Source organism: Colias philodice, chromosome 15, assembly GCF_061535455.1.
Source record: "Colias philodice isolate Cphi_HAF_F1 chromosome 15, ilColPhil1 Martin Lab GWU primary, whole genome shotgun sequence".
Classification (NCBI taxonomy): Eukaryota; Metazoa; Arthropoda; class Insecta; order Lepidoptera; family Pieridae; genus Colias; species Colias philodice.
Genome location: NC_143100.1, coordinates 7,685,897 through 7,713,101, shown reverse-complemented (window position 1 = coordinate 7,713,101; position 27,205 = coordinate 7,685,897). Strand labels below are relative to the sequence as shown.

The window sequence follows — 27,205 nt, the reverse complement described above, 5'->3', positions numbered from 1 at the left end:
TATATATACAACCATGGACGTATAAAAAAAGACGGACGCCGTATTACGAACAAACAACGTGAAGCCACCATAGTAAGCTAGCGATCGTGTAAAGACAATGAACACGCACACACTCTCACCATAGTAAGCTAGTCGGCCGCCATTACGTCGTGAACTACCGACTGATTAACTGCGTCACTGTTTCACAAAAAATATTTAAAATGCCGTCTTGCGTGGTTAAATGGTGTCGCAACAGTACAATTTTAAATAACAAAACACAAGGGATTACATTCCACAGGGAAGCAAGTTATTTCTTTTATGTTTTAATGACAAAATTATTACGGCAAAATTTATAGAAAAAAATACAGCTGCCATTGTCATCAGGACAGCTGTTGCCATGGCAACATGGCACACACACATGGATGTTTCGCCGCCATTACTAGGCTTCACTCAATGTTTAGGCGATATACCGTCCGTCTTTTTTTATACGTCCATGGCTATAATATATTATCATCTGGCTAAGACCAACAGGAGCGGAGCACTGTGGGTAAAACTGCGGAGCACAGCTAGTAATAAATATTGAACATATATTAATAAAGAAGTCGTAACTAGTACAATTAATTAAAATATAATAAGTACCTATTTTAAAGTTTATTTTTCTTTTGAGTATAACCACAGAAAAATATTTATAATATCAACTATACAACGAGATATAATATCAATAAATTGTATTTATATGAGCAAGATATGAGCACATTTTTTTTCGTAGACACTTTAATGTGGGCAGACATAAAAATGTAATGAAAATCTACCATCAACAGATGTCAAATATCAAATCATATCATTTGTTGCGCACCTTCAATGTCAAACTCACAAATCAATAGTCATTTGACAATTTTGACATTACAGTTTTCACTTTTCACATTTGTCAATTGTTCATGAAGCGCACAGCTGGCTGCGCGTTATACTTATAAGTGCGGAACGTACAAATTGAAATATTTTACATTGAGTCTTTTCGATCATTCGTACATGTAAAGTATTATATTTAAGTATATAAATAAATATATGTATAAAAAGTATACGTATATATTGCACAGGCGACGTTTCTTCTTTATCAAACTATTGATTGGTGTACGAGTATTGTCGCAAGTGTTTATAAAAATACGTAGTATATCATTTTTTTCCTGATAGCCATTTCAATTTAATAATATCTAATATGCCATCTACGGACGGCACTACAGAAACATCACATCTTGTACCTCCGAGCGGCAACGCAAAACCAAGCTATATGAATTTAACTAATAATGTATGCGCATTATTATTTAATGCCATTATTATTTATTGCTGTTTTAGAGATGGAGTAAATTTATTCTCCTTTCACCCTATTTTTATGTCCATTGGGGTAAGTGATTTAAATATTTTTAAGTAAGTATGTCTAATATAAGATACTTTACTAGAAATAATAATGATGCCTCATTATTTTCTTTATTTTCAGTGGCTAATATTCATGTGTACTGCTGTCAATGCAGTAACTCCTGGTGACTTTGCTACCGAGTGGATGCCTATCCGTTTACGCAGTGCCAGACATTGGGTATTGCAATTGATGGCAGTAACATTTATTTTAATAGGTTTCATTATAATTCTAACAAATAAAATTATACATGAAAAACCTCATTTCGTATCTTTACATGCTAAATTTGGGCTTGCTGCTATAATATTTGCATTTTGTACAAGCATTGGAGGTCTTGGTGCTCTGTATAGTCTTAAATTGAAAGATTTTCTAGCTCCTATTTATACCAAAATATTGCATGCCTCTGTAGGGCTCATAACATTATGTTTAGGTGTAATAACTATCATTTTAGGCAACTTTTCAAATTGGTGGACTTTTGGCGAATTATTGAGATATATATGTTTAGTATTGGTCTTGTTGGTGATGATTCTTACGATTTTGCGACCCACCCTTAAAGTATATTTTCGTCTTAAAGAAAGGCTTGGTTATGCTAATTAAATGCAGCACTTGAAATAAATTGAGATTTACAATGGATTGGATTGAAAATAAGTATATGTGTGTATGTAATCTTTCAATGTTAATCATATACCTATGCATTAGAGGATATTTCAGAACTAAAACCTTAAACCTCATTTTTTGTTTTGTTATTAAGTTTAGTTAATTGTAATTTGTTGATTTTATATTTGTTGTATGATGCCTTTTTAAGATTTAATTTATACTTACAATTATTATCATAGTCTTTATTGGTCACAAATTTAACTACAATATAAAAAATATTACAATAATATAACTATGGGGCTTTTAGTCATGTAGTAAATGTCTGTAAGTAGTAGTTTAGTTATGTAGTAAATGTCTGTAAGTAGTGTGTCTACTACATATTAAACTGATTTTATTATCATATATTCAAAATCATATTTAACTTTGTTATAAAAATTTATACAATATAATAATATAATATTAATAGTACATAATATTTTTGATGAATTTTTAAAGAATTTAAAATGTTTTATTTAAATTTGCGATTTTACTGACTTAAAATTTTACTTGAAAACAAAATATCTTGTTTGTATTGACTTTATATAATATATTATGCTTGCCAATAGGTTATATTGTATGGATCTGTTGACTGTTATACTGTATTCAATACAAGTAATGTTATCTCTATTCTCTCATGTAACTTATCAGTAGTTATTTTTTAAATATATATTATTATTCTCACAGAAATCTCTCTATAATCTGTATTTTATAAATTAATTTATTGGTGTTAAGACTTTTGATAACTTTTTACTTATATAAATTTTTGATAAAACTTTATTTTGAGAAACTATAATCTTCCAGTTTAAAAGGATGCCAAATTTAGGTTCCTGATAAGTAGTGATTTTTTATTTTTTTGTTAGTTATTTTTAAAGATAAGGTAGAAATCAATGTATGTACTTACTTACTTACTTTAAATAATGTAAGTAGAACATTCCAATTAGTGTAGGTATTAGTATAAAATGCATGTTATAAAATATATATATATAATATTTATATGTACTTTAGATAAATTATCAATGCATATTACAATAATTGGATATGATCTAATGTTTTCTGTAATTCACAAGAGACAATAATTACCTAAAGTCTCACTGCATGTTTTTTGTAATATTTATGTATGCCTAACTACAAAGTACAATTTATTTTTTAAGATTTTAAATAAAATTATTGTACCTAATATGCATATTATGTATAAATGTTACTTAGAGTAAAACATAATAGATGTGCATTTACCTATTTAAACATTGGATGTACCAATTGAAATTATAAACTATTTAATAAAATATGTAACATTTATCAATCTTTTATTTTATAATCTTAAAAGGAACGTAGGTACCCTTTTTATCAAGCTGAAATTTATCTGTGATACTGAATAGGTACCGAAGTGACAAGTCTACGGTCCTTTGGAGCTGTAAAAAATATAAGCAGACACAATCGTAAGCCAAATATAGCAAAGTTTTGCAATTTTGGACATTCCCAGGGAATCTAATCCTACACGGTATAAGACACGGTACTACCCGGCCGTGAACCATAATATGAAGCAACTTCTTATAGCACAGAAAAAGAAAAATACGAAAAGTATAAATTTACAGTTAGGTACAACATATAAAAAAACTGGTTTATTGTTTATACTGTGGTTTATACGGAACTCTGTGCGCGATTGCGACTCGCACTAGTCGGTTTAATTTATTTCAAAGCTAGTTCCGGTTGGCCCAATTAAAATTTTGTCCATCTGATCATTTGAAGGCGGTTACTTTTTTTGTTACCAGAAAAATAAATATTAAGATGTCGTTTATATAATACTAGCTTTCCGCCCGCGGCTTCGCCCGCGATTTCAAAGAAAAACCCGTTCCCGTAGGATTTCCGGGTTAAAACCTATCCTATGTCCTTTCTCGGGTATCAAAATATCTCTATACCAAATTTCATGCAAATTGGTTCAGTAGTTAAGGCGTGATTGAGTAGCAGACAAACAGACAGAGTTACTTTCGCATTTATAATATTAGCACAGACTAATAATAATATACTACGTATACAAATATTAGTATGGATTATGCGATACTAAATTTAGGCACTTTCGTAATACACACATTAGTAGGCCCCGTAATTTTTGAGCCGTAATTCGTATCGTTGATACGGCTGTAGTGGTGATCTGTAGCAAGTAGCAACGCCCCTGACTACCTAGTTACATTAATATAGGTCTACCAGAATCTGATGGCATATTTATATTTACGAAATAAAAGATTTTCATATGGCAATTTTATTTGACAACTATCAAATTGGTTGTCAAATTATTTGTCTTCTTTGCAATTGATGAATAATTTTTAGGATTTTGTCTAAAAAATCTTCGAAAATGTCGAAAAAGCCGCTGCGATCACAAGCAAGAGGTGTTGTTTATAATGTGTATAGAAAAACATTCGATGAAGAAGGGTCAAACACATCACAATTTTCAATTTTGAATATTTTATTGGTAAATTGGACTTACCCGTTTTGATACTTAAAATAAAAAATATTATAAGTAGGTAACTATAATATTGTTTGTTGATTACAATATATAATTTTATGAAAACTTATTACAGGAGTTTCCAATACGGCTATTCGTCAAGTCCAAGCTGTCCAAGTCAATTTTATAATGTGTATCTTTAATACTTACGAAAATAAACATAGTTTTATTTTATTTTTATTTTATTTTATAAAAAAATATTAGCAATCTAGTTTTGATCTGCATTATCATTACATCCATATTTTTACATGGCATAATGATAATGATTAATGAATATACAAATATAGGTATGTGTAAATAATAATATGTATTACATAGATAAAAGTAATATGTATATTATACATGTAAGTATGTGCCTACATAATATTAAGTGGATATATCATTATTAAGTACAGTATTGTTCACTTATGTAATGTGACTAATGATGTTGAGGACAAAATAAAAAATAAGCAGTATCAAGATCGTTCAGTCCATTTTCCCTAGGGTTGCACACTCAAAATTTTGATTTCCCAATTTGCCATCAGATTCTGGTTTACCTATACTATTAACAATAACGTGACCACAGTCTAGCATTTAAAAGATAATACCCTTTGGAATGGCTCGCTAGCGATCACCAAGTAAGAAGGCGTTTTGATAAAGCAAGTGGCATTTTCACACACGTCCTCTCGTTAACCCTTATTCAAACGCGAGCCTGTGGAGGAGCTAACAAAAAAGGAATATACAAGGAATATACGTTCCTGGGTACTTAATTACCCAGGAACGTAATAATTCTCTGAAAACTGTTTCCATGAAAAAAAGTTCTCTAAAATGTTAAGATTGCGTAGATAAATATTACACTGCATTAGGTTTAAGCATATAAAAATAAAACACGATTTACTTCAATCTGAGACGTGGGAAGTATAGCTCCCAGCGTTTTAATAAGGGTTAACTTCGTTCGATTTAAATGCCATGCTTGATGCGCGCACGATCGTCAGTAGGATACCTACATCCAGCACCGCAGCCTTGAGCTGACGTACAGCGGGGATGGACCGTGATAAGGCGCGATATTTCACGTCGTTTTCACGTAAACACTCATTAAAAAAAAATAGGGGGCCAAGGATTTTTTTCGGCCAACTTGACACTTGTATTCGCCAAATGGGTCTCCGAACACGCCTATTTGGTTTGTCGGACCCAAAGCCAGGGTGTTTGTTAAAGCCCTGTATATTTCCATGATTATCATGTTTTTCACCTAAGTTTTTCACAATGATTTTCTGGTAACACAGATACCACAGATAATTACTAAACTGTCAAACTCATATCAAAATGACTCGTTGACTCGCTGTATCGACTTAAAATTTAAAAATAAATGCTAATCAATCTTGATTTGTATTTTGTGCTTGTCGCTTGAACGCTCGCTGATCGCTCAAGTAATACACGATTACACAGATTAGTATCCATTGTTTTAGAAAATTATAAATAAACGTTCTCATTCGCTCCTATACGCTTTCTACAATCATCTCGGTTTGAAAAATACAAAGGTATGTATTATTGCAAACTATTTATAAAGTAAGATAAGATGGCGACGCATATTTATTATAAGTACTAAATGAAATTTCAAACCATTTCAGATGCCAAACATAAAATTACAGTCTTCAGATAATGAGATATTTGACGTGGATGTCGAAATTGCAAAATGCTCCGTCACTATAAAGACTATGTTGGAAGATTTGGGTATGGACGATGACGAAGAAGAAGTGGTTCCTCTGCCGAATGTTAATTCTGCTATTCTGAAGAAAGTTATTCAATGGGCAACTTACCATAAGGATGATCCACCTCTACCAGAAGATGACGAAAACAAAGAAAAGCGTACTGATGACATTTCCTCGTGGGATGCCGATTTCTTGAAAGTTGATCAAGGCACGTTGTTCGAGTTAATTTTAGCAGCTAATTACCTGGATATAAAGGGATTGTTGGACGTTACGTGCAAAACTGTAGCTAATATGATAAAAGGTAAAACACCAGAGGAGATTCGGAAAACTTTCAACATCAAGAATGACTTCACTGCTGCTGAAGAGGAACAAGTGCGCAAGGAAAACGAGTGGTGTGAGGAGAAGTAATTAAATTAGATTTAGTCTAAGGTTTCATTTGGTATTTATAAAACAATGAACTTTGAAATTTATCAATAGGGATAGTCTTTTGCTTTTGACATAAACTGTGTCTGAAGAAAATAAAAAAATCCTTCAGTTTATTGGAAAACTAATTTAAATATAACAATGTGATTTTTGTGGATAGAAAAGGTGTCAACGTATCCCAATTTATTTATTTTGTTAATTTGTATTAGTACCAGCTGTAATAAATTGATTTTATCACGTTACTTACATAGGTATATAAATTTAAGACAATTGTAATGTAAACCATTCTCATATATAAATATAAGTATTTAAAACTATGTAACAATTCTTGTGGTTTTACTTAATTTAATTAATTATTTATGTAAATGTAAAACAGGATATAACATAAAGCATTTAATTATTCATACTTAACAACTAACCCAAAAAATAATAATTATCAAAACATTTGAAACCAACAAATTTATCATATTTTACATTGACTCCACACGTGTGACAGTATAATCAAAGTCAGTGTTGTAAGAATACACAATAGCTTTGCAGTTTTAAAAGTATGATTTGCTTCTTACACATAATATAGATGAAGAGCCCACAATGGCCAGACCTTCATTATTTTATAAAAGTTGAAAGTTTCTCTATATATGTGTCCTATACAGATAGGAACGACCAGCGACTATCAAGTTTGGGTTGTGGTTATTTGGGCAGGTAACAGGTAGTAAAGGTGTATAAAATAGTACCTAAGTTTTGTTATAGTATAAAAGCTAAGTTATACCATGGTTGTACAGAGAAACTTTTATAAAATAACGAAGGTCTGGCTGTTGTGGGCTCTTGGGTTAATAAATAAAAACAAATAACTTTAAAAAATAAATTTAATATTATAATAAATTACTTAGAAAATTAACCCTAAATGAATTAAAAATGTAATTTTACATGGCATTCTTAAACAATAGCCCGTAATGTGTTGTCTTGAGTGTACTTATCAGATATGAAGAAATTGTCAATGCATGAGAGTATAGGGCTGTTAAATTTTCTTAAGTATGTTCCGCAAGAAGCAGCACCAAACAAAAGCCCTATGAAAAACGATAGAATAGCTAGAATAATTAAAGCACATTGACATCTATTCTCTTTCAATATTGCTTCTTTACACAAGTACAAAAAGTCATACACTGATCTGAAACAGAAACGACTAGTGAAATAGTTTGTCAATTGCTATTTAAAGTTATGTAAGTCATCAATCAGATAGTATGATCACAATAAAAGGAAATTTTCAAAATTTAATAGAAAATTTCAATCCAATAGAAGTGACATAATATAGTTTACTAGCGGTCCGCCCCGGCTTCGCCCGTGGTACATATGAAAAATAGATGTTGGCCGATTCTCAGACTTACCCGATATGCACAGAAAATTTCATGAGAATCGGTCCACCCGTTTCGGAGGAGTATGCAGACTAACATTGTGACACGAGAATTTTATATATAAGATTATATTAGGTCAAGCTGTAAAATATATAAAAGACTAGCTTCCCGCCCGCGTTATTAAAGAAAAACCCGCATAGTTCCCGTTCCTGTGGGATTTCCGGGATAAACCCTAACTTATGTGTTAATCCAAGTAACCCTCTATAAGTGTGCTTAATTTCATTGTAATAGGTTCAGTAGTATTTTCGTGAAAGAGTAGGTAGCTGAAGACCCCGAAGAAGACATGGCTATTTTTTTTTATCCCGGAAGTCCCACAGAAACTGGATTTTCTTTGAGAACGCCGAATTCTAGTACCTAAGTAATAATATTTAATATTTATCAATGTTACATCAAGTTGGTCTAGTAATGGAGACCGAGGATTCGGGTTCACCAGTTGGGCTCGCTAGATTTCTCCTGACAAATTCTATCATGAAAAGTATTTTAATTTTTTTTTTGTAGATAGACAACTACCTGCAACAATTATTATTATCGCACAAGAGTCGATCAGTTTCGTTTAAAAGTCTTTGCAGTTGTTGTTGGGCTAACACAATTACAGGACATTTCTTGTGCAAAATGTTCGCAATTTCGCCTTCAGAGTCATCGCAGCTGCATCGGGGTGCTTCGACGTCTGGTGAAATTAAATCGTTTCTTGGTGAATCTGTCAAATCAACCTGGTTATCTCGCCCATATTCTGAATAGTCTTGTATAATATTTGTACGATTGTTCTTAAATGATTTTCGCGAATATCTATAAATATCTTGTACTTGAAAATCCTCAGTGGACATTGGCCTGCAGTTTATTCACAGGCGGATAAATTTACAAATAAAATATACTCGTTTTAAAACAATGTTTATATTTCTGAAATATTTTATCACATTGACTTTCATTCACCTTTCATTAATCAATTTTCTATGGTCTGTGATAGAACTCGAAACAAAAAGTTTCATAAATTCATAAATTTTTTGATAAAACAAACAAGCAGATTAAGAGCTCATTGATACCTAGTTTTCTTTGTTGTACTATCAGTTTTAATTCATTTGTTTGTTGTTATGGGGTACTAAAATTGCCCCATTTGTTGTCTTAATTTTGCAGAACATGACCTACCCATATAGCTCCGAATATCCAATTTCCAACCCGTATATAAGCGTATATACGATACAATGTTTTATAAGGAAACCATATCTTAGCTTGAAATGAAAGCAAGGGTGTGTGAGCGAATTATAGACACAACCGTATAACTATAAATTTAATAACAACCATAGTTCTTTACAATAAAAATATTTTGGTGAAACTCAAACATTCATTCTCTACATTCAGTCACCAAATGACTGGTGCATAAATTTCTTTGAATATTCATACACAACAAACAGCACAGCCGTCGCTGGAATGGTCCTCACTAAAGTCGGCTTGAGACCATTATACAATGCCAAAGTACCTGTAATTAAAATAAATTATATTTTTGTAAATTTTTAAAGAATAGATAAAATTCAAATAGATAAAAGATTAAAGAGGTGGAATTCAAACCCGCGTCTTTGTAGTTCTGTAGAGAAAACAGATCTGATTGATCTGGTATTTCATAGGTACTAATTTAATAAAAACGTAGGTGTCTGTTTGTGTGTGTCTATAAAGTTTTCATGCCTATACTGTTAAACAACTTTTCTATTTTTTTTTTAATTTGGTACGTACACAGATATACTTTGATCTTAGTAAGGGACATAGGATAGTTATCGCAAAATGTATCCTTTTTTTATTGCCTATTTGCCTATTAAATAAGGTATTGAAAAAAAGGAATAAGAATTTGCAGGAAGTCTATTCATCATCGAAGACAAAAACATGAAACTTCGTATTTAGTCATTGAATAAAGAGTACTACAATAATTAAATTCTAACGTCTGGGTTCATACGCACTATGCGGGTAGCCGCATTACGGCTACTGCCGCGCGGCTGACCGCAGGATGCGGTTGCGAATGCGGCCAGCCGAATCTCGGGCAGCCGCATTCGCAACCAAATGAAGCAAAGCAAATCAAATAAAGCAAATCTTTAAAATGGATCGACATGACCGCAAATCGCAACGGTTCTTAAACCGCACGTTGCGGTTGCGAATGCGGCTGCCCGCGATCCGGCTGGCCGCATTCGCAACCGCATCCTGCGGTCAGCCGGACGGCTAGCCGCATTGCGGCTACCCGCATAGTGCGTATCAACCCTAAGAGCGTATACGCACTATGCGGGTAGCCGTCCGGCTGACCGCAAGCACAATTATGTACGTAATATTCATTTCTATGCGCACTGTGCGGTCTGCGGTAGCCGCATCGCAGTGCGCATAGAAATGAATATTACGTACATAATTGTGCTTGCGGTCAGCCGGACGGCTACCCGCAATGCGGTTACCCGCATAATGCGTATACGCTCTTACCCTCTCCCACTGAGACTTAAAATTATAATTATTTATATTAAATATTTAAAGTAAATGTAAAATAGATACTGACCTTCTTTACGAATTATATCCATTCCAACTGTTAAGAACTTCTGCTTCTCATTTGAAATCTGTATACGAGATTTTATGACATCTGATGGGAAGATCACCGTCCACAGAACCATACCACCGACAGCACCAGCCACCATTGTCTTCAGGAAACCAATATCATCTTTGGACTGCCCTGGCTTGGCTAACAGAGCCCTTGTACCTGAAATCAAATATTTAATCATTTCACTTATTTCTATGACATTTTAATTATTTTGAAATAAAAAATTGCGTATGGCACCTATTTTACAACGAAAAAAACGTCTTGCAATAAAAAAAAATATGTCTCTATCTAAAGGCAAAAGATTAAAAATTACGCGTTAATAAATGACTTTAAATTAAGGATATTTTCCTGTGCAGATAAGATGCGCACTAATAAACGCAACTACTGCGGCCAGCCAGACAGCCCGGACTCTAACCGAAATAGGAAGAGAAACAGTATATCAAAGAACCAAGTATTCTAAAATTCTCTCTTGTCAACGTTGCTACCTCCTATACGAATATTAGAAGATGATACTAGAATAGAATGAGAGTGAATAGAAAGTCAGTGTCATGAATCATGATCATACTTGTATATCTATGTCACAGATCTATGTGAAGGTAGCTACTTCGCAATACCCTAGTTCAGAGGCGGCTCGTGACAAAATTTTATGGGTGTTCACTTGAAATAAAACACTGAAAATACATGGTGTAAAGCAGTACATTTATCAAAAAAATTACCTATAAAGGAAATACCTACATACGTCTTTCTTTTTGGTGTGCAAAAATATCTATAACTTAAAGCGACAAGACATTCGTAAATATCTGTTGTTGCTTTCATCACAACCACACAACCACGGTTTTTTTTACATATTGTTCAGATTTAAACACACGCGCATATTATGTTTTCGTTTTTGTCGTACATTTTTGCGTAAGATCAAGTTCAGGCCGTGGCGGTCCCTTAGCTTTACATTCAAGCCGAATTTGTAACGTTTTATCACACTTTTTAATGAACGCCACATTATAATTATTGTTCATTTTAACACTCACAAGTAATACTGATAAGTACAGGCTATTTCAACACGTATTTTATAATTTTAATTAGAAAATTGCATGAATCGCGCGCGTGCATTGAAGTTGACTCGAGAGTCGAGTGTTTGTTTATATTATAGACGTAGCAACTGGCAACGTCGCAATCGCTGTCCTGCCGGGCGGTAAAAACGAACCGGCAACGTTTGCGGGTGCGGCGCACCGAATTTTGCTACTTTTCCATAGAAAATCTTTTGTTTCACGCGCAGGGCTCTGGCAAAACCCTCTCTTTCACTCCTATTGGATTTCGTATTAGGAAATGTACTAAATCTTTTTTCATTGGAGCGCAATCGTGAGCGCACCGCTTCGCGCGTTACATAATACAGTAGGTATTATACAGGTGTATGGGATGATGGAATGATGGATATATTCATTGATATTAACAGTAGTTTTAAAGATTACGATTGATTTTAAATAGTAATAATTAATGTTAATAATTAAATTAAGGAGTATGATTTTATTATAATTATTTATGGGAGTTCACTGCACCAGCGCTCCTTAGGGCGAGCCGCCTCTGCCCTAGTTTTAAAATGATTTATTTAAATAAATAAACCAAGTGGGTATTGGAACACGCGTAGTGAAGCGTTCAGATTGATCTGTGAGATTGATTGACCTAATTCCTATAGCCTATGCCCTATACCAACGCCTATTACGCATTAACTTCCTATAATTAATATATTATGTAAGAAGATGTTGCATTGCATGTTTTGTTCACCAAAATAATAATGTCTAATCTAGTACCTAATAATAATAATTCAGTTTAAAGAATTACAGTTTCATAGTAATATATTTTTCCATATGAGAAAGAGAAAAGGTAAAAAAAAGTTTAGCTCATACAAAAACAAACATAAAAATTAAAAATACAATATATTTCAGCAAAGTTAAAAGTTTGTATTATACGATAGCAACAGCAGGTTTTCTATAAAGATAATATAACGTAAAGGATTTTTTACTCTTTTATTCGATAATCTATCAACAGATAACACTTGTTTTACGCGCCACAATTAACAATATCTATTTTTTCACACAGCTGCGTAGCCAATATTATTTAATATCTTTATTGATAATTCTTTATTATTAAAGTTTGACCTATCAGAACCTAATAACCTATAATATAAACGTATCCTTTTATCACATCTATTCTTATCATAATGCATAATGCTATTGAAGGTCCAAACAAGTAATGATTGCGCTAAAAGCCAACATACAATTTCCATTGTCATTAAATATACTTGCAACTATTTCTCAAAAGAGCGTGTGTGCCGACCACACGTGTCAGAAGTGAAACTTCTTTGGCAAGATTCAAAGATACCAAAAACATAAACCAGATTAATCTGGTATAATCCTGACTGTATGTACTGTATTATCCGTAATTAAATTAGTTGTGTACATAATAAAACTTCGTCATAATAATATAAATAATACATATCTCTTATCTTTTATTTAATAATTGTTATCTGACACAAGATTTGAAAGTACAGATTGCTTAATCTTTGTAATGAGTGGATATATTATTTGCTAACTAATAAAGTAGCAAGTGTATATTTATGATTGTCATATTTTATTACAATCACGTGTAATGCCGTTATATTTATATTGCTATTTCATTTTAAATCCTTACTTTTATAAAATATACGAAATTGTACCAAACATATTCTTAGAATCTGATTTTTCACGCCTAGCCTAGCTTATACAATTTTGAGAAAATATTTAATATTTAAATTATTTTATCTGACGTTTTTTATAAGTTTGATAAAATTTTAGTAGTGAAGTAGTTACCTTCATATCCACCAAAGAAAAAGAAGTAGCCAGGCATTTCTCTCATAATAGTTGGAACCAATCCTCTAAACAGACCCTGTATACCATATTGTCTAAATATCTGCTGCGTTAATTGCAAAGGTGTAATTTTCATCTAAAAAAAATAATAATGTTTATGAATAAACTATATCAAAAGGTATAATTATGTTTTATCAATTATCATAATAGGTTAAATTGAATAGAAGAAAAATATGGAAAATTTCAAGGATAAATAAATAAGATTAAAATAATGACATCATCACTCGAGAGATGCGTAATTATATACTATTGAATCTAATGATATTATTCTTAGATTCTGTTTTCACCAATGTTTTTGTAATACTTGTATGCATAAATATATGTGATTATTAATGAGAATATTGTATGTATTTGGAATACCCAAAGAGGCATCATACAGCTGTTTGTGAGCCTTGCACATTAACTTCTCTCATTGCTTGGAGCTGGCACTTGATCAACTCTGTCGGACAAAGGGTAAATGATGAGAAAAACGCTGCTAGAAATCCTGCTGACGCATTACCCATCGTTGATAATTGGTCTACTTTCTAAAACAAAAATAAAGAAATAAACAAAAATTTTATTTATAAGACCTTTCACATCATGAGATAAAAATGTAAATATTCTTATTACATAGTTTAGTAAACCATGGTTTTAATTATAAAGGATTCCAAAGACTTCTTTAACCTGACTCCTTTAACAACTCAATTGTTTGGATTAACAAAATTAATTCAAATTGTATAAGCAATCACCTCTGTGCCTGTCATCTTGCAGACTAACTTCTGGCAATAGCCATATGCTGCGAATAGAACAGAGTTCTCCGCAACATTAGCCATGATAGCTGGAGTAGTGCCTGCGTACAAGCCTCTTACAAAACCATCATTTTTCAACGTTTGTCTGAGACAGTCAACCATGCCTTTATACAAGTGGGGGAATGTCTGCATTTTAACTTTAACTGTATCTAACGGTTGACCTACATATACCACAGCAACTCCACCTAAAATATAACAAAATACATGATAGTCTCTTTATAAATTATTTTATTAATGTTGCAGAAAACAAATCTTTAAAATGTATTTATGAAATAGAATAACTTATTGATGTCCAACATATAGGATTAATAAACATAATGTTAATTTTCACTTTTACTTGATAAATATACCAACTACATATATAGATTTGCCAACTTCTTAGAATAGGTCATATCATTGTTCATAATTAGGGTTCTGTGCTCTATCAGTTTTTAATTATTAACAAGTATTCACTTACACACCATTGATACAAATACCAAAAATAGGGGTATAATAAATATTTTTGTAGTTAAAATTATTTACGAACCTAGTGATCCAGCTGTGAAGTCAATCAATCCACTTTTAAGATTGTTTCCGGAAGAAGTTGAGTGTGCCATTTTAATTTCTTATTATTATATAGCTGCAAGAAAAAATAATTAATATTAAAACTCTACAAACACACAATTTGAGGTAACCTTTACTAAAAGCTACTTAAAAATATAATAAAATATTGAAAAACAGTTAAAGTTATTTATATGTAATAATCTAGTTTAACACAACAAGCAAAAAAACAAAAAGAAAATATAATTGTATTGTTTAAGTATAGCTAAAATAATAAAACCAAAATATAAAAATAAGTAATAAACTTTATTTCCATAGTTTTGATATAATATATTGTCCTGTTCTTAGAATTATATTTAATTTCTAATAAAATATAAATATGTACACAATTATAATTATATTTTTTATTGCAGTTGAGTACTTAAGCTACCCCAAGATCAAGATATGTTATATTAAGAAAAATTCAATTACAATATTAAGTTTAACAATGTCAATTATTTTATTTATTATTATTTTCTTATATTTTAGACATGATGAATTATTAATATTCTAGATTCAAATTATAATGTGTGGTTAGCATTACTTAATTAAGTTTTTGTATTACTCATTCAGAGGTCAAGAATTTTAGGGTATGTAATTTTATGTGAAGTTGTGCAATTAATTGCATTTGTAAATTACTTTAAAATGATAACAAACTTTGTTATACATAGCTTCAAAACTTACCTGATAGTTATACTTATTTGTATCTCACCATAAAATAACCACGTTTTTTGTTAACTTCGAACTCTATCACACAATAGTGTTTCTGCTAAGGCCTAAGAAGTGGAGGAATGAAGAGGGACGGGAGGGCAATGGAAGATAAGTCTTATCTATGAAATTATTTATTAAACAGTATCTAAACGCGTTGAACATACAGCACGATACTAAAATAGTTTATATCTAAATCACTCTCTATATAGTCTTTACGAATTACGATCTCAAGCATGAAAGCAAACATGAAAGCATCTCAAGTTTATTAACTTCAAACTTGGTATAAATTTGAAATTTGTATTATGTACCTAGGTATTAAGTACCGCGATGTCAATAAATGACAATGACATTAATTGAAATATGTAGCCATTTAAAAAATATAATCAAATAAGCACACAAATCTGCCGTCCTTTAACTAAAAAGCCGTTAAACAACAAATGGTCAATTTTCAGTTTTAAATGTAGGGTGAAAGAGTTCTAAATTCTCTATCTTTTTGTCTAAGAATCATTTCTCTAGCATTAATAGTTATAGAGATATGAAAATATTGTAAGCCGTTAAATAACACAATTTTCAGCGATTCCATAACTTGAAAGCGTCTAACCAACACTACTTCGTTAAATTTCCTTTAAAGTACCTTAACCGCCAGATTTAATAATTATTTTTTAGCTTTTTACTTGACTAAAAGTACGTTATCAGATTATACTTGACTATAGGGACGCAGAAGGACTATAACTGCTTTATGATAAGCTTTCATATAACTATTCCAATGGAAATCCTTACCTTATTTGCAGTTACTCGCCCTTAACGCTTTTTTAGTTAAGTAATTTTATTTAGGACAAATTCTAATAACACTTTTTTGCTTAGCTACAAAGCAGCTAACCCTCATTTTTTAGCTAAAAGGCAGTTATCCGATTCTGGTGATGCATCAGTTTTGGGGATGAGAGTGATGATGAAATAATGTCGCCCCCAAGCAGAGTACCGATTGCTTTTGATTTTCTTTTACAAGACGTATTATTTCTGATCAAGTTTACTAAGTTTTAAATAATCTAGCAGCTGAATTACGGAAAATATAACAAGTCAAAGTTACGAAAATTTGGTAGGTAATGGTCACGACAGTGCGAACTTTCAATCATGTTTCAATCGTACTTCTCTGTTTAGACTCTGCAGATTTGTCTCTGTAACCGAGAAAGAAGACATAGGCAGTCTATACTATGTATTTAATTTTTAAAACGATTTATTAATTATGTAATTTACCCCTTGAGTGGAATAAGTAATCGACTGTCAAGCAATGTACTAGAGATGGTAATACAAAAATTGTTATGAGTACACTACCTTTGACCCGCCCGCGGGAGATCATTTTGCCACTATTGCTATTTTTTCTTTTCTTTATATTAGATTATTAAGATTTGTATTTTTTTACATGGTAGCAAATAAAAAGTTTTCTACCTCCTGCTATTTTCCACATATTTTGGTATATTATATTTTCTAAATGTGGATGAAAGACAAAGAGTCTTTTAATCATTTGATAAGCGGTTCTACATTATTTATTAAGAGCATCCCACATGTAAGAGCTTGAAGCCCTATTGAAACCAGGGCCGTTTTTTTTTTAAAAAACCTCTTGCACAAGTCTTAATTTTTTTTTCAGGAAACTATTTATGTTTACATTGTTTGTGGTTCTATGTTATGTACTCACATATCCGTGACTCGTATGATGGCTTCGCAGAAGAGTATTTATAAAATAACGTTATAATTGCAATTCTAAATGAAAATACGGTTCCAAAAAGAAAAGCGAGAAGATTTATCTATAATCTTAACCCCTTAATGAGCCTCTGTAATGAAATAAACGTGAACATGACGAGAAATAAAGGTTAATTTTATCAACAACTTAAAAGAGTCATTTAGTAAAAGAGTTACAATACTTGTTACTCACAAACAGACGCAAAAACCATTAATTTAGATAGTGTTTAAATCCTTAATACTTAAACCTAAAAGCTTTTGATCCGTTTCCTTTCCATTGGTTGACCTAGAGGATGTAATTCCCGAGAGCAAAGCCTCAGACAGCAGCAAATTTTTAACATTAGTAAGATTAAAATTTAGTACAACTATATAGAATCATAGTACAAAAGCATCTAAAAGCCCATAACCGTTGATTATTAAGTTTTTGAAATTTAAATTAAAGCGAAAGTCATAGCTTAAAAGTAGTTATAGTAGCTTAACGACGTTTTAGGTAAGCATTTTATTACTAAATAAAAAAAAATCACAAAATGAAAATAAAAATACTAAATTACTTAGCTAAAAAGTCGCTATGGTATGTTAACGGCCGTCTTGCCCAGTAAATAGTTAAAATTTTCAGATTATATGCTAAACTAAACGAGAAAAATTGAATTTAAAAATAAATTATAACAGTTTCTGGGTAAAAACTATTATTTATATATAATATAATTAAATTTCGATCGATGTATCTCACAATAATTATTCTAAGTGTCATAATTTTTAAGAAATAACGATTTCCGTGTTTTTTGCCATTTACTCGAATCTCACTTCGTGGGCTTAACGGCTTTCTAGTTAAAGGACGGCAGAAATGACATCCGATCGGAATCATAAACAATATATAGATTATAGAATATAAAAGCTGAAGAGTTTGTTTGTTTGAACGCGCTAATCTCATGAACTACTGGTCCGATTTGAAAAATTCTTTCGTTGTTAGATAGCCCATTTATCTAGGAAGGCTTTAGGCTATATATCATCACGCTAAGACGAAAAGGAGCGGAGCACTGCGGGTAAAACCGCGAGGCACAGCTAGTATAGAATAAAGGAATAAAAAGTTCGGAGGTACATATTTTAAGCTCAAGGCCATAGACCCCACAGAGCCAGTAATATAGTAATTAGTAACATACCCCTAGATCTATATAGGTATTGTTATTTGTTACCACATTAACGATTATTTATTCACGGTCATCTAGTGATATTTCTAAAAGTTTTGTTTTGTTACTTAGTTCTGTGGCTGTTAGTTGTTAGCGTCTTTGTTATAAATAAGTAAAAAGAAAGTAAAATTGAATTTATACTGATTCAGTCATATAAAAGTTTTAATTTTTAAAACAAAGTTTTATTGCCATTAACATGAATTTCGTTTTTGAAACTGGAAGTGTGCATTTACGAAGAAGACATAAAAAAATATTTTGTGCTATAGTACATATTTCAACATGAAGTTTTGGTTTTAAATTTTTATTTTTCTTTCATTATTTTTAATAATTAAAATTGTGATAAATGTATTTAAAAAATATCATATGTATGCATCCTTGCATCTATGGAGTTACCACTTACGTATCGTAAATGCTATTATTATATGAATGAAGTGAACGAAAACATGGTTGTTTTTCAGCGTTCTTTTAAGTTTTTCAGTTAAAAACAGATTTGTTCTGATTTATATAATGAAGCTTAGGAAACAGTCAGAAATTTTAATTTTTTGATTTTGTAAGAAAACCAAAATAACCTTATATTCCAATAGTTGCATCGCGAAGTGTTATGTTAATGGATTTCTTGATGGATATAATCATGATGTTTAAGTAATTTTAATAAGATAAGTGAGTGTCTTTCAATAAAGAATTTGTGCTACTTTATTGTGTTTTATATATATGTAGTCTTATGTATTTAATACAACAAAAATCATGAAAAATATTTGACGTGTCTCATTTTAAGTTTGATGCTCGGCCGCCATGTTTGTGCTTTTATAATTTTGTTTTTCTCAAAAAGACCTAATTTCCATAAATGTGTAGTATTAGTCCTCTATAAAGTGTATGCAAATTTGTGATTTATAGATTATCAACTGTTACAATTAAGTATGTAGTAGAAGTTTCCTCTTCGATTTCTTTCAAACTTAGCGTCTTTGTTTAGGTGTTCAGAATGGTTGTTGGATCAACTTCATATCCAGGGAGGCAAGCGCTCCACAAGATGCAGCCAATGGGTATGACACCTCGCGAGCTGTCCGAGTACGATGATTTGGCAACGGCGCTCATAGTGGACCCATATCTTGGATTTACTACACATAAAATGAATATTCGTTATAGGCCTTTGAAGACGAATAAAGAAGAATTAAAAAACATCATCAAGGAGTTTATTCAAACACAAGATTATAATAAGGCATATTCAAAATTAGCTAATGGGGAGTGGATGCCAAGGCACTTTAGTAAAAATAAACATCAACAGAATAAACTAAGAGAACATGTTAGTATACAAAACATTAAATAAAAATTGTATTGTGTTACTCATATCTAATAAAACTTAATTTTAAATATAATATTTTATATTTTTTCAGATATATCGCTATTTAAGGGTATTTGATAAGAAAGCTGGCTTTGTTATTGAACCTTGTTATAGATATTCAATGGAAGGCCGCATAGGAGCTAAAATTTCTACCACCAAAAAATTTTACAAGCATGAGAGAATAGATTTTTTAGTTGGCTGTATAGCTGAAATGACAGAAGAAGAAGAAAAACAACTGTTACATCCCGGAAAGAATGATTTTTCAGTAATGTATAGCTGCAGAAAAAATTGTGCACAGTTGTGGCTGGGTCCTGCTGCTTACATTAACCATGACTGTAGGCCCACTTGTACATTTGAAGCAACAGACAGAGGCAAAGCATTTGTTAGAGTTTTGAGAGACATTGAAGTTGGTGAAGAGATAACTTGTTATTATGGTGAAGACTTTTTTGGAAATGGAAATTGTTACTGTGAATGTGAAACTTGTGAAAGAAGGTGTAAAGGCGCATTTTCGGTTCAGAATGCACATAATGATGAACAAGCTACAAGGTATAGATTTAGAGAAACTGACAATAGAATTAATAGAACTAAAGCAAAACTTATACAAAAATCTGTTAATAATAAAAATAATGAAAAACCTCGAATAAACAGTCGACAGGTATCTAACATTGTATCCCCATTAAGTATGAAAGAAATGAAGCAAAAGGGTTTGACAAAGTATGATGCTGAACTTTTAATTGCACAAGGCTGCATTGCTGATGTTGTAGATGGTTCAGAGCAAAAGGACACTCAAGGCAGTAGGGAATCTTCTGTATCTAGCAGAAGTGAAAGATTGAGACGACGTAGAGATAGTGGTCGAGCAATAAATGGGACAACAGCTCACACTGCTACATCACAAAGTCAAACATCATTCTCACGATGTTGTAGTATAACGAGTTCACGCAGCAGTAACGATTCTCACTCTGGTATAGTTTTAAGAAGTCATAAACGTCTGATGGATACAGGATCTCAATCAACTTGTTCCAAAACCAGAAGCAATTCCAAAAGCAGTACAGAGGCTAAGATTTCAACAAATCATATGGCTCCTAAAACTGAACCTGATTTGCCCACATTAGAAGAAAATAAGCACATAAAAATTGAACCTATAGATAATCAAAAGATAGAATGTGAGACGGAAACAAATCCTGTGAATGTTTGCAAAGCTGAGCCTGTAGGTCTAGAGAGTGAATGTGATACTAAGGAATCTCTACTAGATAAAAGTGAAGCATGCGCTCCAGTGAAAATAGATAATTCTGATGTCAGAGAAAAAGTTGAAACAAATGAGTGTAGCAAAAATGAAGAGTGTGTTAAAAGTGAAATTTGTGACTTTAGAGAAAATGTTAAACCTGTTGATTCTAATGATAATAACAGTAACAAACATCGAAAACCAGATGTATTAAATATAAATAGGACTGACGAAATAAAAAAGGAGTCAGAGTCTGGCCCTCCGTGGGTAGCAAGTAGTGCAGATAAGAGCAGTGACTGTCCATGTACTCCTCCACGGAGAGGTTTAAAATTGACCTTGCGAGTGAAGAGAAGCCCTGTGGTAGAGGAAGTAATGGATTGTGGAAGTACAACAGAACAGCCTGAGTATGAAGTATTGCGACTTGAAGGTGTTGACCCTGAAACGGCGCGGCGAATTAAGAAACGACGTCGATCAAAAGAACGACATCGTAAACATAGTCCTATCCGTCCTCTGCCTCCTATGAAACGCTTAAGGTTAATATTTGGTAATGAAAGTCGTACTATTGACTTACCCACTGCCATCACGGCAGACTGACAGCCGCAACTACCTTATTGTTATATTTCCACCGCTTTATATTCAATTATTAGTTTAATTATCTCAACTGACTAGGATTATTTTACATAGTATTTATTTGACGTGAGGTTTGGACTCAAATGTGTGATAGGCATTATTTATTATTGTTTTAATTCCATAAATATTAATGATGAAATCATCACTCATTGACACAAAAATTTAAGGTAAAAGCTATGCATTGGAAAATATGTTGAAATTGTTATAACAAATATAATACTTAATTTTGACTTAGAGCTAGCGCGCACAAGCAACTTTGTCTCCGCAACTATTTTGTCTCTCCCATCAATTTGTATGGGGAGTTGCGTCGCTACGTGCGCGCACTTTCATACTAGCCCATGGGTGGAGAGACAAAATAGTTGCGGAGACAAAGTTGCTCGTGCGTGCTAGCTCTTAGGTATGATTGTCACTTCAGACCTTTTTGTGTAATGGCTGGCCATAGACAACAGAGCAGTTAAGTTGATACTATATATTTCATCAAGTTGAAGTTGCAAATAACCAGCTTTCCATTGTATTATTCATTCACTTCATTCCATAAACACATACAAATAGTAACACTTTTCTGAATGTTATGATCAAATTAAATATTTGTAGTGGATTAGATCATGTAAATTAAAGTATTTTGTATAAAATAATGTTAATTAATGCAACTTAGCATTGTAAAAGCGTCGGAATTACTTCTTTGAAACGAGGTCCTGGTTTTTTCTCCATACTGATCAAATAAATAATTAGTGTTTCTTTTATAAATAAGACACCAGTGCAGGGTATATAAATGTGTACATATATGTATAGTTTTTGTTTTATTTAAAAATTAACATATTTGGACATAAGCTGAATATTTTATTATAATGACATGTATTTTTAAACTCATAAAATTGGATGTTGTGATGGTTAATTGTTAAGAGTTATTTTAGTATCTGGATTTTGAAGTGACCAGGACCAAATTTTTTTTTGTGTATCGAAATTTAAAAATTCATGTAATTCCGGCCGTAACTGTAAATAATTAATAGCAAACTGCGTTATAAATAAATGTATAAGTAAATGGTGCGCAAGGCAAAAATAATCAGTTTCCCCTATGCATGGTACCAAGGCTAATTAGTAATTAGTATGCTTTCAGATACACGGTTACGATTTTTAGATCAATCCTAATTACTAGTCATATTGGAAAATTGTAGAAGTTCATGTTTAACTTTTTTAATTGAATTTTCGACATCTAAACCATTTGGCATATTATGTTTTCTAACAAGTTAGTATTGATTTTAACTTGCAAGCAATCGAAATTAAGCAAATATGAGAGAGATGGTCAATAGTTATTTTTCTATATATACCATTTTATCAAAAAGAATTGTTAAGAAATATTTTGAATTCTGGACAATATTAATTATTTGTAAACATTTCAATTAATATTGGCTCTGAATAATTCTAAAATAATATACATATTTTAAATGCTCCCTTTCGACTAAATAAATGGTTTGTGAACCATGAGATTAATTAAATTACTTTGTACACCTTTTTTTGTCTGCATTGGCTGAGAGTTGAGACACATTAAGATTGCTAATTGACTTAAAATTTAAATATTTTCATCCTTATACATACTTAAAAATAATGTAGACTGGTCTCATTCACTAGGGATCTTTTTGTTACACAATCTTTTCTTATTAGAACTCTGACTTGTTGTTATGTTATGATGTGATGCTGGACATGTTAACAATTTTTATCTGAGTTGCTACTTGCTAGGAGTTTCCAGAGCTAGAGCTGCCCAACATTTAATTGAAAGTTGCTCAGTATTTAGCAACTGTACACATTTTACTTGCAATATTTTTAAGGAACGAAAGTATTCTAAAATGGATTTATGTGATGTTTATTGACTGTTAACGTTGTTTCAATCTCTTTATTAAAAATATTTGCTCATCTTTTACTTAATAAATTATCTTTGTTCATTAAAATAGTTAGCCAATTTTAAGACTCCTGTGATGCGCATCATTTACGTGTAAAATTTCATTGTTGGCAATGTATAAATGTAAATTCTATTAGCTAGTGGTAAACTTAAATGGAATTAGCTTTTGTGATATTCCCAAAAGGAATAGAATAATTATATAAGAAATCAATTGTAATCAATTGCTACTTGGCAACAAGACAGCAATTATTTTATAGGACATTTCTTTCAATAATATGTAATTAAATGCCTCAAATCCTAATGTATCGTGATTTTTTTTCGGATGGATTGGCAATAGTATTAAGTGTTTACATTCAACTGCCTTAACTGTGATTTTCATCAATAAAAAGTGTTGTTTTAGACATTGTCACATGTCTGTGTATTATTAAGGGTAGAAATGAACCTGAAACATATTATGTTTGGTGCACACAGCTGCAAGAACCTAATATAATTATAGATATGTAATTATTTATCAGTCTGAATGTGTAAGTGTACAGAGTTATGTACTTTAAAAATAAATATTACGTATCAGGCTGAATATTTGCTATTTTTTTATTTACCAAAAACATTTTTGTTACAATTTAGTTTTACAAGTAATAATGAGATTATCATACTTGAAGTAAATTTATTGGAATCTTAATGCATTATGACATGTTCAATAGTATTAAAAAGTGGTGGCTTCTGACACTGAGGATACATTATTAATGTCCATACCTGAAAAAGAGAATAGTTTATAATATTTAACCAAATATAAAATTGAACATGAGAACAAGCTAGAGCTAGTTAAATAAAGTTATGATGAAATAGTATACTCACTTTTGGAACTCCCATTCTCTGTTGTCTAATGGGCAAACTTGTCTCGTTTTGAGCCAACGAGAGATGCAGTGAAAATGGAATGCATGCTGAAATTTATAATCATATTAGAATCTATTAACTATACTGAATATACTAATTTACATTGTTGTTTTATGAGATATACAGATTTTATAAAAAAATCATAAATATCTAAAAAGAAATGATGCATACATTACACACTCCCCAAGCAACTGTACATTCTTCACTGGTTGCAGATGCCTGGTTTGCTTGACACTCTATGCAAAGATCCATTATATGGTTGCGGCAAATAGCGCAGTTGTCCACCACAATATCTAAAACAAAACATTCTTCATAAAATAGGATCCATCAGCAATAGTATATATAGCCAGGATCAATCATCATTTACACAATAAAATTGAAAATACGACATTTTTTAAATGCAAAATTAATGTCGTAAAAGTTTAGCAAAGAAAGCGAAGTACCTAAATTCTTTGTTTAACTGTCATATTCTAGGTTATGATTGTTTATATACATTCAAATACATACCCCAGGCCCACAGAGCGACAGCATTCCACTGAAAAAAGAAATAAAACCGGTGAAATTGAATTCATTACAGCTATAATAATAGAAATTCACAACAAATAACTGTAGTATTATGTACAAACAGAAAGGATGAGTTAGCGAAATGGATAAAGTAAAAACCTTTTTCACTTCGAATCTTTTTTTATCTCCTTTACCACTGCTAGAAGACGCCATTTCGACTTCCTCTTCGTCGACATCCATTGCCGATGCCATAATTATTTGCTGATTACCTTACTTTTTTGTCAAAAATTATAAAAATTGTTATGAACTGCAATTTTCTGTAATTTTTTTGTGCAGTTGACGCCTGACGGATAATGTATGACAATGACAGGTGACGTTAGAAAAAGACCAACGACTGTAGAATCTTTGTTATGGTTCGCCACAGAATACATAATACATAGTAGCTAATCGGTGTATCGATTTGCAAAATTTGCAATTTATCAATTTATAGATCGTATTAATATCGCATGTCGCATTATTATAGCATAGACATTATTATATATTTTTTTAATAAATTTTATCACTTTTATTATGAAACTACCAAAATGGAACCAAACAAATTAATTACTGGTTTCTATACCTTATTTCCGATTGTGACACAGATTCCTAGAAATTCAAAGTTTGCTGTTTGGAGGGTAGCGGTTAAGGTATGTAGATAAATATTCCTTAGGGCTTAGTCTATGTAATATACCTCTGCCCTGGTTGCCTGGAAGAAATCACTACTAAGTGATAAGGCCGTCAAATACACTAAACTGCTCATTGCTTTTATTTTCGTATGTTTTATTATGTAAGTCTGTTTAGTTGTATTAAAGAGTAAATTAAAAAAATAATAATAATACCTTATTCAAATGTCTCCCAAACTGTATTATAGGTGGCGTTGCTGTACCAGAGGACCGATTTCTCGAAAACTCCTTATTCTAGGTAGTTATAAGTTACTTAGTGGTTAGTCTTTATACAGGTGTATAAAGACTAACCACTAAGCTATTCAAATCAAAACTTAATAATGAAAGCCGTCTTATATATTATGTCGTGGCCATATCGTAGATTTGCTCACAGGCGCGGTCCCAGGGGGGGGGGGGGGTCATGTTCCCCGTGACTAAAATCGTACTCGATAAAATAGAAAAAAATTCTTATACTGTACAAAATAAATAAAAAATGGCCAAGTGTGAATCGGAGTCACTCGCACACCTAAATTTCCGTTTAAACTTGCTTTTAATCTCTTGCGAATGTCGAAATTTGCGAAAATTTTCAGCATAAAGAAGAAGTTTGATTTTTAAAAATATTTATTACTTACTAGCTTTCCGCCCGCGGCTTCGCTGGCGTTTTCAAAGAAAACCCCGTTCCCGTAGGATTTCCGGGATGAAACCTATCCTATGTCCTTTCTCGGGTATCAAAATATCTCTATACCGAATTTCATGCAAATTGGTTCAGTAGTTAAGGCGTGATTGAGTAACAGACAGACAGACAGAGTTACTTTCGCATTTATAATATTAGCAATAATTCGCAATAATTCACGTCACCATAAATAAAAATCTCATCGTACCTACTCATCGCTCGCATCAAGCTCAAAAATTTATATCGAATACAGTCTACAGTCCCTAAATGCTGTGAGAAAATCAACCTTATTAAGCCAACACAATCAAGAGATACAGCCGTAAACTCAGAGCAATAAGAGGCCGTAAATGCTGAAAATTTGGGGGTTGCTACATTTCTAGCCGCGGGACCCCCCCAAAATATCAGGCTAGGACCGCGCCTGTTTGCTCATTTCATGAAATGGCCAATTTAGTTTGGCCAGATCGTTAAATCGTCAACGTTTCACGATTTGGTCATCCACGTTTGGCCAGATCGTATAAAATATCTTAGAGAGTCCATAATACATTAAAAAATTCAGAATATTTTAAGAACTTGTTTATTGTCATTTAAGTTAGTACCGCGGTAGCGCCGGCGAATACGCGAATGGTTTTTTCAATAGAAAACAGTTAGGTTAGGTTAGGTTAGACTTTAATAAACAACGCGAGTGCCAGAAGCGAATCGCTTTTTAAAAAAGAAACAAAATTGTCGCATTTCGTGAAATGGCCATCCACGTTTGGCCATATCGACGATCTGGCCAAACTAAATTGGCCATTTCATGAAATGAGCAAATCTACGATATGGCCACGACATATA

The 27,205-nt window shown here is 32.0% G+C and overlaps 6 protein-coding genes across 8 annotated transcripts; 3 read left to right on the top strand and 3 right to left on the bottom strand.

Moving 5' to 3' along the window:
• The first annotated feature begins 903 nt into the window (after window positions 1-903).
• LOC149482354 (transmembrane reductase CYB561D2-like) lies at window positions 904-3,320 on the top strand. Of its 2 annotated transcripts, XR_016316668.1 has the most exons (3): window positions 904-1,381; window positions 1,475-2,321; window positions 2,353-3,320. XR_016316668.1 is itself a non-coding variant. In XM_089703816.1 (2 exons), exons 1-2 carry the CDS (start codon window positions 1,196-1,198, stop codon window positions 1,985-1,987), a joined length of 699 nt encoding a protein of 232 aa, XP_089559942.1. In that variant the 5' UTR covers window positions 904-1,195; the 3' UTR covers window positions 1,988-3,320. The 2 variants fall into 2 exon arrangements, 1 of the variants encoding a protein (XP_089559942.1); XM_089703816.1 differs by having other exon boundaries at window positions 1,475-3,320.
• A 2,543-nt stretch (window positions 3,321-5,863) lies between these two features.
• On the top strand, window positions 5,864-6,963 carry SkpA (S-phase kinase associated protein 1 SKP1-related A). The gene is made up of 2 exons (XM_089704428.1): window positions 5,864-6,043; window positions 6,134-6,963. Exon 2 carries the CDS (start codon window positions 6,134-6,136, stop codon window positions 6,620-6,622), a length of 489 nt encoding a protein of 162 aa, XP_089560554.1. The 5' UTR covers window positions 5,864-6,043; the 3' UTR covers window positions 6,623-6,963.
• A 581-nt stretch (window positions 6,964-7,544) lies between these two features.
• Window positions 7,545-9,242, bottom strand: LOC149482352 (uncharacterized). The gene is made up of 2 exons (XM_089704429.1): window positions 8,560-9,242; window positions 7,545-7,805 (listed from the first exon to the last, which is right to left on the bottom strand). Exons 1-2 carry the CDS (start codon window positions 8,871-8,873, stop codon window positions 7,574-7,576), a joined length of 546 nt encoding a protein of 181 aa, XP_089560555.1. The 5' UTR covers window positions 8,874-9,242; the 3' UTR covers window positions 7,545-7,573.
• A 77-nt stretch (window positions 9,243-9,319) lies between these two features.
• Window positions 9,320-15,846, bottom strand: LOC149482351 (mitochondrial ornithine transporter 1). The gene is made up of 7 exons (XM_089704427.1): window positions 15,564-15,846; window positions 14,827-14,919; window positions 14,241-14,485; window positions 13,890-14,036; window positions 13,456-13,588; window positions 10,574-10,771; window positions 9,320-9,523 (listed from the first exon to the last, which is right to left on the bottom strand). Exons 2-7 carry the CDS (start codon window positions 14,894-14,896, stop codon window positions 9,402-9,404), a joined length of 915 nt encoding a protein of 304 aa, XP_089560553.1. The 5' UTR covers window positions 14,897-14,919; window positions 15,564-15,846; the 3' UTR covers window positions 9,320-9,401.
• A 3,075-nt stretch (window positions 15,847-18,921) lies between these two features.
• Hmt4-20 (Histone methyltransferase 4-20) lies at window positions 18,922-24,181 on the top strand. 2 transcript variants are annotated; one of them, XM_089704440.1, is made up of 3 exons: window positions 18,922-19,174; window positions 19,485-19,814; window positions 19,906-24,181. In XM_089704440.1, exons 2-3 carry the CDS (start codon window positions 19,494-19,496, stop codon window positions 21,667-21,669), a joined length of 2,085 nt encoding a protein of 694 aa, XP_089560566.1. In that variant the 5' UTR covers window positions 18,922-19,174; window positions 19,485-19,493; the 3' UTR covers window positions 21,670-24,181. The 2 variants fall into 2 exon arrangements, with proteins under 2 accessions (XP_089560566.1, XP_089560567.1); XM_089704441.1 differs by lacking the exon at window positions 18,922-19,174 and adding an exon at window positions 19,284-19,385.
• On the bottom strand, window positions 24,170-25,373 carry Roc1a (Regulator of cullins 1a). Its single transcript, XM_089704443.1, has 5 exons — window positions 25,160-25,373; window positions 25,004-25,031; window positions 24,668-24,789; window positions 24,458-24,543; window positions 24,170-24,355 (listed from the first exon to the last, which is right to left on the bottom strand). Exons 1-5 carry the CDS (start codon window positions 25,250-25,252, stop codon window positions 24,343-24,345), a joined length of 342 nt encoding a protein of 113 aa, XP_089560569.1. The 5' UTR covers window positions 25,253-25,373; the 3' UTR covers window positions 24,170-24,342.
• Window positions 25,374-27,205: the final 1,832 nt, after the last annotated feature.

Coding starts and splice junctions, on each gene's coding strand:
- LOC149482354 (XM_089703816.1), top strand. CDS start 1,196: ATGCCATCTACGGACGGCACTACAGAAACATCACATCTTGTACCTCCG. Junction 1,382..1,474: donor CTATTTTTATGTCCATTGGG/GTAAGTGATTTA, acceptor CTTTATTTTCAG/TGGCTAATATTCATGTGTAC.
- SkpA (XM_089704428.1), top strand. CDS start 6,134: ATGCCAAACATAAAATTACAGTCTTCAGATAATGAGATATTTGACGTG.
- LOC149482352 (XM_089704429.1), bottom strand. CDS start 8,873: ATGTCCACTGAGGATTTTCAAGTACAAGATATTTATAGATATTCGCGA. Junction 7,806..8,559: donor GATAATAATAATTGTTGCAG/GTAGTTGTCTAT, acceptor TTTCTGTTTCAG/ATCAGTGTATGACTTTTTGT.
- LOC149482351 (XM_089704427.1), bottom strand. CDS start 14,896: ATGGCACACTCAACTTCTTCCGGAAACAATCTTAAAAGTGGATTGATT. Junction 10,772..13,455: donor TTTCTTTGGTGGATATGAAG/GTAACTACTTCA, acceptor ATTTGATTTCAG/GTACAAGGGCTCTGTTAGCC. Junction 9,524..10,573: donor GGATATAATTCGTAAAGAAG/GTCAGTATCTAT, acceptor TTTTAATTACAG/GTACTTTGGCATTGTATAAT.
- Hmt4-20 (XM_089704440.1), top strand. CDS start 19,494: ATGGTTGTTGGATCAACTTCATATCCAGGGAGGCAAGCGCTCCACAAG. Junction 19,815..19,905: donor AGAATAAACTAAGAGAACAT/GTTAGTATACAA, acceptor ATATTTTTTCAG/ATATATCGCTATTTAAGGGT.
- Roc1a (XM_089704443.1), bottom strand. CDS start 25,252: ATGGCATCGGCAATGGATGTCGACGAAGAGGAAGTCGAAATGGCGTCT. Junction 25,032..25,159: donor AAAGATTCGAAGTGAAAAAG/GTTTTTACTTTA, acceptor TTCTTTTTTCAG/TGGAATGCTGTCGCTCTGTG. Junction 24,544..24,667: donor TTGCTTGGGGAGTGTGTAAT/GTATGCATCATT, acceptor TATAAATTTCAG/CATGCATTCCATTTTCACTG.